The sequence below is a fragment of the Notolepis coatsorum genome, assembly GCF_963971535.1.
Source record: "Notolepis coatsorum genome assembly, chromosome: 5".
In the NCBI taxonomy this organism is placed as follows: Eukaryota; Metazoa; Chordata; class Actinopteri; order Aulopiformes; family Paralepididae; genus Notolepis; species Notolepis coatsorum.
The window spans coordinates 91,757,926-91,769,303 of record NC_140169.1 but is presented as its reverse complement, the minus strand read 5'-3'; the positions used below and the strand labels follow the sequence as shown (position 1 = coordinate 91,769,303).

The following is an 11,378-nucleotide window of genomic DNA, read 5'->3' as shown; positions in this document are numbered from 1 at the left end:
TCATTCTCATACCGGTACCGGACTGCTCTGGCTTTACCCTTTCTGCGCCAAACCCGAGATTTCTCTGGTTTCGAATCCAACCGTTGAGCGCCAGACCCGAGATTTCTCTGGTTTTGATCGTTTTCTCTTTTTTCCGATTTCCCCATTCTAAACACTTGCGCGGACCTGCCTGTGTCTCCCTGGCACCGCTGCCTACATTAAATTTGTAATGATGATCGAATCCCGTCCCGAATAGCAGTATCGCCTACCGTTTGAACAGGGTCTCTCAGTTGTCTTTCAGTACTGAGGTACCTCCGGCTGCAGGAATCCCTTCCCCTTCAAAGTGAAGCAGCACACAGCCATGTGTCGGAGATTTGCTCGCCTGAAACCTATTGTTTCCCGTTATTAGCCAAGCCCAATGCACACGAGTAATTGCGATCGCGATGGAACTACTGGGATTATTCATTTTGGAGTACCTTCTGACTAAGGTAAGGTCTATTTTAGGTCTGCTTTTGGTAACGATTGCAGCTTCGTAAAACGACCCCCCCCCCCCTTGATGATTTTGTGAAGAAACATCTATATATGGTATATACCTTTGATTTGGAAATAATATAGGTTTCAGGCGAGCAACCCGAACGATTTGTGCATATGCATATAACACGTCATATCTCGCAATCTAGAAGAAAATACTGGAAAGGGGCGATGTTTAGCGTGGAATAGCGCACAAACGAAAGTATGTAGAAATTAACTGGTTTGTCAGTGTTGGACTATAAACAGTGCCTGTCAAATGAGCCATACTATTGTCTCCATAGCTATAATATAGAATATACGATGGGTCCACAAACATCGTGAAAATGGTCAATAACGTTGGCGCCATTGAGTAAAGATGGGAAAACAGCATGGCAGTCAATGAGTTAAGAGGTTAAAGCTTGAGATTCTCCCCTCTGTTGCAGAGTTTAAAACCTTGATCTCCAGCCTTTGTCAATCAAGTTGTACATTTTGATTGCTTGTCATGATTTAGGTCACACACACTATTGACATAACCTATAACATCCTCCCGGATCATCCAGCTCTAACAACAACAGGAGGCACTGCTCTAAAGGAAGTCAGTGACTTAAAATACCTGGGCTTGTGGGTCAACTTGTCCGAGCAAGACCTTAAAGTGAGGAAGGCGCTTGCGTGGAGGGCCCTGAACGCCATGACCAGTGTGTGGAAATCCAACCTCCCCTGACAAATCAAGCTCAGCTTCTTTTATGCAACAGTGGAGTCTGTTCTTCTGTATGGCAGTGAATGCTGGACCCTGAGGCCCACCCTGCAGAAGTCCCTGGAGGGGTGCTACACCAGAATGATGCGGGTGGTGCTCAACATCAACAGGGATGAGCATGTTGCCAACCCAACTTGTATGGGGGGGGCGCTAAGGGTGAGTGAGAAAGTGGCAGTCAGGAGAATGAGGCTGGCAGGTCACTGCCAGAGACACCAAGAGCTGCCAGCCAGCAAACTGTGCTGTGGGAACCAACACACGAGCATCGATCACGAGGACGTACTCAGGAGAGATGCGGGAGCAGGAAGTACCGGCGAGCTAGCCGGGTGCATGGAGGATCTGGATGACTGGAAGCACCGATGGAGGGCCTGTCCGAGGACGATCTATTGGAATGTCACCACTCAATGTTCTGTGCCAGTTGATAAAGCTACTTCCTTCTCAAAGTCAACTGGTATTAGTATAAGAAGAGGTGGCCCGCAAGCAGAAGCAGAACCCAAACCACAGAGACACACATCATATACTTTACCCTGATAGGATCTGGCAAAATGTTGAAGACCGCTTTCTGTTTCCTCTTTGTGTTCCTTGGATATGTGTCCATGGAACCTGTGGAATCTGAAAGCTTAAAGCATAGACTTACAGTCCTTGAGAAAAATGAAAATGCCACCAAGAAGGAAATCAACCAGCTGAAGGTGAATGAAGATGCCAGCAAGATGGAAATCAACCAGCTGAAGGTGAAGGTGCAAGAACTGATCGAGCTGCAGGGACAATCCACTCCACTGAACAGAGATAAGAGAGCAGGTAATTAATTAACACAATTAATTTCTCAACAGTATGTATAATTGGTAACAATCGAGGGGGCACAAGTAATTAATATTTACCTAAGAACTAATAAAGAACTATTAACAAAATGTGGGAACATATGGAAATATATTGTTAACGTTTAGAATTAAAGCCAAGCAGGTAGATAATTGGGATTTGAGAGTCAAATGTAATAGTTCTTCACTGAATGTGTCATAGAACCTTTTCACAGCGACCGTTTTGGTACATCATCACAGGCCCCGGGGTAAACACAGGTGCAATGATATTATATATAGGTGTGCAAGGGCCCTGGTAAACACAGGTGCAATGATATTATATATAGGTGTTATATATTATATAAGGGCCTGGTATTTTGCACGCTGTCCTGTCGGAATGGTTGTGACACATTTAAATGGAATGCGACCATAATTAATGTTTTTAATTACACCTGTGATGACATGTTAAAATGACCATTGTGAGAAGGGCCTAAAGCAACACTTACACCTACAGTTATTCTGTACTTTACTAACAATTATTATTATTATTATTATTATTGTATTATTATCGTTATTTATTGTTATTATAATAGTGTTGTTATTATTATTATTAGTGTTATAATAATAATCATTATTATGTTCTATTATTTATTTTATTGTGCTTCTTGAAGTAAAGTGTAATCTTTTAAGTGTAAGCCTCGTCAGCCACACGCCTAATGGGGCCACGCTCCAATCTGTACAAGCACTGAAATAAATGCTGAGACCTACTTTGGTGCCTCAGTGGCTGAGGTGACAAGCTACAGTTCTTACTTAGGAGTTTTTTTTTCTTTATTTGAATTCTTTTTTTTACTTCGACAGCTCTCAACCTCTTAACAGGCACTGCCAAAAGTGGCCATTTTCTAACTTGAATTTGAGGAGTGCATACTCTTTTTTGCAATCCAAAATACTATACTTTATATTTATAGCACATGCATGAGCCTGGTCCCTTTTGAAAGAGGACATTCTGAAGTACAATAAAGATAATTCACACAATAAAGATAATTCACTTTTAGTGCTAATGAAATAGAGTAACTGAAGGTTACTGAACTTGAGTTGTAGAAAAACTTGTTACTCACGTTGTTCTGTAGTAGTTGCAATATATAATATATCCAAAGTAGTATATCCAAAAAAATTGGTATGGCTGAAAAAACACCCTCGGTCCATAGCCTGAAGTCTTGTGTAGTACATGTCCAGATTTCATAAATATCCGTTCAGAAATTAGTGATATAGAGCGATTTTGGTCAAAAGTGAAAAAAAGAAAAAGGGTCTGCAGGTTTCCATTTTCTCATAGACTCCCAAAGCATTCGGCGCATATTTTACCTCCGGTTTCGCTCGTGACTTTTCACCTAGATCCCTGATTTGTTCATCCCCATGCAGGGTATCATTGGAAAGCCACACTCATTGGATACAACCCCGTCCAATAACTTTCGATATCGCCAAATGATTGACGGAGCGAGAGCCTCGGGAGTCGGGAGTGGTATTCAAAAAAAATAAAAAGTCTGCTAAAGACTTTGGCGCATGCCTCACATATCGGCATGTAACTCAAGAACCGCTGATCGGATCTATAGGCTATATTGTATTAAAAAAAATCTTTATTAAATTTGTTTTACTTCGACAGCTCTTCCTATGCAATGCTCATTGCTGAAAATATCTCTCTTCTTAATTTAGCCTACGTTCCAGGAGTGGCATTCTCTGCTTCATTAGCAACGACTGGACGAGTGACAGTGTCTGGTGGCGGTAAAACTGTGATCTTCAAACACGTCTTCACCAACTTTGCCAATGCTTACAACAAGGACACAGGTAATGTATCTGGCGGTTGAAATGTTTTGAGCCTGCAACGTTTTTGATGAGTGTTTATTTCCAATGAAGCCTGCATTCATTTTAACTGCCATGTTATACGTTACATTTACACAGAACACAAGTGTAATAATGCTTTTGATAAAATGACTAAATAAAAATGTAGTATAGGCAAGGTAGATTCCTTAGTAGCAAAGTGCATAATAGTAAAAGACAGTATGAAGGTTAGTAGTTCTTTGAAATATTGTTTGTGTGTTAAGCAGGGGTGTAACGGTACGTGTATTCGTCCCGCGAATTTACGGTACGGTACGCGCACCCATACGGCGAATACGCCCCACAGCGCACACACACACACACACGAGTCCCACATGCAGGCACTCGCAGGGTCCGTGCGAGAACAGCGCGCGGCACACCGAGTCCCCGACTTCAGTTCTGGGCCCTATTCCCCGTACCTGGTTCAACTAAGTCGATCAAGAGTCCCATTATCCAGATTCAGTTAACCCGATGTTTGAAGCCGGGATTTTCCTGTTCCTGGAACGCTGATTCAGTCTCGTTAACTCGAGCCAGACTTGAGACTCTGGATAAGTGCGCGCGGCCGCTTCAGTTGAAAAGACAGCAGGTGTAGATCGCAGAAATCCTGATCTTCTAACGGCATTGATTGATTGATTGTTTTACAGATTGCAGGCGGCTCAATAGCCTTGCCGACAAGTTAAATGCATAATCTATAGGCTAATTTTAAATCCCTCATTACCCCAATCAATCAGATTATATTTCTTTAAACGTTCCTGCTGGCAGTAGGTTTATGCATTGAATAATCAAATGAGATCTTGCTAGCGAAAATAATTAGTTCAACTGTTTCAGAATAAGGATACGGCTCTCTTATCCATTGATTGATGTATGGTGGATTTTTTATTTATCTGTACTGCGGTGTGACGGTTTGTCCTTTTGACTTTCACGCAGACGACCGGGGTTCGAATCCTAGTCTTTTCCTTCTTTTTGCAATGTAGGAATAATTCAATTTGGTGCACGTTGAGAGCTATATAAAGAATGACATCCTCAATGCATGTAGATTTATAATATTTTAACTTAAAACTAGGCTACTTTTGCGTATAATCATTAATATTATATTCCAAAAAAATTATATTGGAAACACGGGGTTTCGAAAACCGGTCGCCCGGTTGCCAGGATTCAGCACTAGCCGCTGCGCCACTGTGCCAGACGTGATATACTCATTGTTTATGCATTAATGGACGAGAGACCCGTGTTTAGAATATTTTTCTTACCAAAAAATGAAGTTTTATCTCTTTATTCTCAAATGCATTAATGTGACGTCAACGGCTCATTCAATTTCTCAAACCCGTCAAACAGCGCATCTCATCAGACATTTTAATCCCAGTTACAATATCACACAAAAACCACAATCCCCGCATAGACACTTCAATTTTATGCTTGAATGAAACACAATCCGGCGCTCCGTTAAGCAAATCTACAGCGGAGATTAATATATGAAACTAATCAGAGCCAAACGGCCGATAGGTTTCATTCATTAAAAATATCCCAGCGGGATTCACATTTGCAATGAGCCGTTATTAAAATAACCACATGCAGCGTGTATCGTGACTCCGAGCGCCGTATATGACGTGCATTATTTTATTTAGGACAAAGTAAATCTATAGGCTCAATATGATTTATTATCAGCATTTAGTTCTATTATTATACATTTCAAAAGCCCCCTCTAGGAAAACGAAGCACAGAAACGTAATTCAGAATGGTATAAATGGGATCTCTAGACTGTGAGAATCATTTCAGGAAACGAGCTGTCACTCCTTTGCGGGGGCGTGGCCATGGTTCATCCGGCTAACTGAACTTAACCCTGCTCCCGACCAGGCTCAAACTTTTTGATCTGTTGTCATGGTGATTTGGACAATCGCGCGTCGGGGAACAGAAAGGTCCGGCTTAAGTCAGGCTTGACCGAAAGTTATCCGGCTAACTCAGTTATCCAGGTACGGGGAACTGAGCGGCGAAAGTGCACGGAGGAGAAAGGCACATTTACATTGGAACAGCTGCAGGGTCATTACAGTTTACAGTTTTCTTGTTCGCCCAATAACGTTAACCAAATGAAACCAATGGAAAGAAACACACACACTCGCCAACAAACACATCAACATTCTCCCCCGCCGGACTCACAGGCGCACAATCAAATAAAAAAATAAACATACTTTTCCGGACAGATCATCTGAGCTCCACTGTGTTTAAATCCAAATAATCCTCTGCCATTGTTGTAATATGTCATCTGTTGTCTAGTATTCAGTCTCGTCGTGAAGTTGATTTGATTTTTTTTTTATTTGATTTGATTTGAAGTCTTTATTTCGAACATGCAATGAATACAACAAACAATAACAAAAAAGAAAAAAACAACTCAATCTGCATGTTCGAAAAGTTAAATTCTCTCTAGAAGTGAAAGTAAAACTTAGCAAGGATAAGTTGTTAAAGGGGCAGTAGGCAAGTGGATGCCTGAACACAGAATGACACCAGTATCACTGACTACCACGGCAAGCCTATAGAAAATTATTCTATTTAATAATAATTATTATCATAAATATAATATATACATTTAAAAAAGAAAAAGAAAAATTATATATATATTTTTTTTAAACTTAAATTTTTATTAACAGTTTTAGACAAACAGCACTTACAAAAAAAAAGAAACTAACATCACAATAAAAACAAAAACAAAAAACAGTGCACATAAATATTTACATGGGTATCATGGTTAGTTGTCTGGTTCCCCTACAGTTGTTTTCCAGGTACTTAATACAACGGCTGATTGTGTATCTCCCTTAAACAGGCATAAACAAGTAATTCCTACTCAAAGATGATAAATACTGACTAAGGCTTGTATGTGTGATCTGGGTCCAGAGACCCTCCTTGAGCTTCTTTCTTCCCTTATCCTTCGTTTTTCTTTTTTTTTTTTTATTAACTTTCACTTTGCCTTTTGATTCACCCATACACAAACCACATCATCCCTGAATATTAATATCACACCGTTAAACAGATATAAATAATAAAGTATAAAAACATTCAGCAATTGTAATATCCCAAAAAAGGCATTTGCATTGTTTCTGAATCGCACATGTTAATACCTCGTGTATCTCCGTGTTCCATTCCTCCGCTTGTGCCGTCCTAGTCTGTAACTCGGTCACGTTTCTGTCCTGTTCCGCCATCTTCTCCTCCACCCTTTTGAGTTCTGTATTCATTTCACCTCTGAAGTCCTCCTGTTCCTTCCTCAATTCCTCCCGTAGCTTCCCAATATCATTCCTTATCGTGTCCGTGTTCAGTTTTATCGCCGCTGTTATGTTCTCCAGTATCCCGGCCTGCATGACCACGGCCCATCCTGGCATTCCCGTGTCTGCCTCAGCGGGACCTCCCCCTTCTTCCGCCTGTCTTTTTTCGGCTTCGCTTCGGGGACTCTGTTTCTTCAAATTCTCTTCTTCTCGTGTGTTCTCCATTTCTCTTTCCTTCACAATCGTTGTCTCTTCCTTACTTCTCGTGTGCATTTTCATTTTTAATTACTTTTCGGGTCCTTTTTTATCCGTTTTTTCGCTCATTTGACCAGGAGCTCTATCGCACGTGTGTTACCCGTCTGCTCTCATACCGGAAGTCGAAAAATTATATTCATAATAATTATTATAAATATTTTTTTTCTGTTGTACCGAACTCATACCGAACCGTGACCCCAATGCCGAGGTACGTACCGAACCGTGGCTTCTGTGTACCGTTACACCCCGTTAAGTGTTACATTATTATGAATGTTATAATAAAATATCTTTACAATGTCCTTCTGTCAAAGGTATCTTCACTGCTCCAGTCGGAGGCGTGTATCACTTCACCTTCACGACCTATGGATACACCCAACATTATACCTCAGGTGCCTTTTTGGTGAAGAATGGACATCTTCAAGTCAGCACCTACGTGTTTCATGATCGGGTTAAGAGTGGCCTCTCCAGTGGCAGCACCAGTGGCACAGTGATTCTGCAGCTTAATGATGGTGACATGGTCCAAATTGCCCTGTGGCATGCTGTGTATGATGATAGGTACCACCACACCACTTTCAGTGGCTTCCTGCTCTTCCAAGTGTAGACTGGTGTACTATTGGTGGTATTCTCGTGACATGTCGGGTCAATCAATATACTGTAGCTCAACACCACAGCTCACTGGCCATGTTGTCATTTAACCATAACCAAAAATAAGACTTAAATTACTTTGAAAGCGTATTGTAATCAGTAAAAAAAATACGTGTATGCCTATAATCAGTAAATTGAACCTGTACCTTTTGCAGCAGTGGTAATCGGTGTGTGTTCTCTGTGTAAACAGACATTTTTGAAACCCTTTCCTTTCCTTTGGCATATCTTTTACTGAATATATGAACTACTCTGAGTGCATCCATAGCTTGGTGTTCAATCGTGTGTGGCTGCTCTTGATCTGTGCCAGATAAACTCTAGTAGTTAAATGTGGAAGGAGGGGCTGGGAGGCAGTGAAGCCATCACAGGCTTCTTCACCTGACAGAGAAAGGGTACGAGAGTTGTCTTTGAAATGAGTTGGTTTTATTATTTTACCTTATTAAACAATTCTGGCAGTATATCCATTCTAGTCTCAACATTGCCTTGTATGTACAGTACTCTGGTGTCTGGGGTGTAAAGCTGTCTGGAGTGTGAGGTGGGCGTGGACACTTATGGCCCAGTGACATCGTATTGGCCAACGTTGAAATGTATTCCTCTTTTGTTATGTTGATTGGACAATGGTATCTGTAATGTGTTCATTTTCATATTCTCTTATTGGTTGATTTGTGATGCTACGTCCTTCCTATAAAACCATCATTGTGAGTCAAGCTGTTGTTGTACAAAACAAAGTGCTTCCTAGATCTGGTAAATAAACAGTTCTAACTTCTTGATGAAATCCTGGGTTGAGGTGTCTTTCTTCTGTCCTTAGCCATCCAAGTCTCCAAGGCTGCCTTACAGTAGTGAGCAAAGAATATGCAAATAGGATGATACCTTTTTGTAAGGTATGGTAGGTAAGATGACTGCGATTGAATATTTAACTGGTTAATATAAAACAGCATAAAAATTACTTTGTACAGCTTTATCGTTATGCACATTGTCAACCGGGAAGCCATACATTCCCCTATGCTAAAATCATTAAATATAGCACACAAACATATTTCCATATATAGGGCAATGTATTTTCATGAAAAACAGGGGCATTGTAGAAAGCTCTATCGTACTATTGATGTACAGTAAAGTAGTAAACAGATCATAGTCCCTGAGGATGCACATTACACTACACTACAGTCCAGTTCAGGAGAAAGTACATGTTCATTGCATCAACACATTATACTGACCAAAGAAAACAGTGCAGCTTGTGTAGCCTATTTATTATGCTTTATAGAGACCATCAAATAATTAGTTTGGATGCAATTAGATTTTTCTACAGGTCAAGTATTTGCTGTGTCATCAGCAATTTGCCTATAATAATAATAATAATAATAATAATACGTCCTCAATGCTGAGGCACTTCAGAGCCAAGCATGAGAAGGAGAACCAGCAGGACTCACATCAAGGTAGGTTATATTTATTGTACAAACATTATTACACACTCATTATCATTCATTAAACGCACTATACAAATGCAATATGATATAGTAGTATCGTTCATAATGCCATGCCACATGAATGTGCAGCACTGATGAAGCACACAGACACATCAGCTCAACCACAACACACTGCACCAAATGTATAAAATCCATCCTCCACAGGTAATATTATAACTAGATTATTATTGATGTACTGTACAGGACTAAATAAGTAAAACGATGATACAAATTGAAACCTTTAAGTACTACTGTTGTGTTTGTCTTTCGATGTCTTTCAGCCTTTAACCTGTGGAAGACTATATGGACCAAGATGCTGCGACTGTGAGAAGGTCAGGAAATGCCATGGCAGATGCCACTGTAGAGGTCCAGAGATACAACACTGATCCTCCCCTGGAAAGATCTGAAGATCCACGTTTGTACTGGAGCAACCACAAGAATGTGTACCCTCATTTATTCAGACTGGCAAAACAGTTTCTTTGTATGCCAGCCTCATCGGTTCCATGTGAACGGGTTTTCTCAAAAGCTGGAGAAGTGGTCAGCAAGAAAAGAAACCGTCTCAGTCCAAAAACCGCCGGAAAAAAATCCTATTCTTCAATCAAGATCTTTTGAGTCCCATAATCACACCCTGCCCTAGTTACACAAGCAGCCATTATCAGTATCCCTGCACATCCTGTTTCCCAAGCACACCCTCTCCGTCCCAACTACATATTTACACTATCAATCATACAATTAATCTCTTAACCTCTTAAAAATAAACTAAATAAAACAAAAGGCTGCTTAACAAAAATGTAATGTGTAGGGAAGAGAAATATGTGTTGCATGCCAGGCTCTTTATAGATTTGCCATTGGGAACACCTGTTATTGTTATGATAAATTAAGTGGGAGCACGTAACAATATGTATATACAGTATATTACAAAACAAACAGAATTCAAAACATTGCTTTACATCCACACAAAACAGGGTTGTTTTGCAGTCTCCTATTCCGCCAGCAGAGGGTACTGAAACTAACCTTTGAATGAATTAATCTATGTTCAATAAGCGTGATTTTTTAACGTAGCCTCTGTGAGCGAAGACGCACTTTGATTGCAGCGAAGGAGAAAAAGACGCTCTCCGATTGGCTAACTCTAAGCATACCCACTTTGAAAAAATGCCTAAGCATAACCACTTTGAAAGAATGCCTAAGCATAACCACTTCGAAAGAATGCCTAAGCGTAACAGAGATTATGTACAAGGCGGAAGAGACCCTTCGGAGCTAAACCAATCAAAGAGGGTATTTTCTTCTTCGCTGTACGCGGCCTAGCCAATCAGAGAGCGTCGTCGGAAACAGAGGCTACGTTAAAAAAATCACGCGTTCAATACATTTGGTGAAGTGGTTCATTACTGGTTCAGTGCTTCGTTTGTCCGTCACTACAAATCAGGCTCTCAGACATGTTGGGCACACAGTGGGGATCTCCTTCCAAAAACAGTCATACACAGCATTGGTTACGCACACAGCAATCTCTTCCTCTTCTCTTAATCTCTCCTCTTCCACTTACTTCCTCTTCTTTCTCCTCTCTCCCAGGTTTCACTGTAGCTACCCGGTCCTCTCCTTGCCTATAGGTTTACCCTCCTTTCTAGCGTGATCCATTAGCCTTTGATTGGGCTCACCTGTCCCGCGCGCGTCTGGCACAGGTGCGCTGTGTTGGGCTGATGTAGTACGCGTGTCTCACCGGACTTCCTAACATGGGCATGTGCCCCAGTAACTTGCCCGAGACATAACGTCCTTCTAGTACCATCCCAGCCGGTCTGCCACACTTTATTAATCCACTTGGGGAAATCTGACCCATACTATTTAGGAGCAGTGAGCAGCCACACAG

General features: G+C 41.0%; 1 protein-coding gene across 1 annotated transcript; it reads left to right on the top strand.

The window, feature by feature from the left end:
- The first annotated feature begins 1,711 nt into the window (after positions 1-1,711).
- Positions 1,712-8,826, top strand: LOC311229355 (complement C1q tumor necrosis factor-related protein 3-like). The gene is made up of 3 exons (XM_084315441.1): positions 1,712-2,038; positions 3,742-3,873; positions 7,721-8,826. The coding sequence occupies exons 1-3, from the start codon at positions 1,786-1,788 to the stop codon at positions 8,008-8,010; spliced, it is 675 nt and encodes a 224-aa protein (XP_084171567.1). The 5' UTR covers positions 1,712-1,785; the 3' UTR covers positions 8,011-8,826.
- The last annotated feature ends 2,552 nt before the right edge of the window (positions 8,827-11,378 follow it).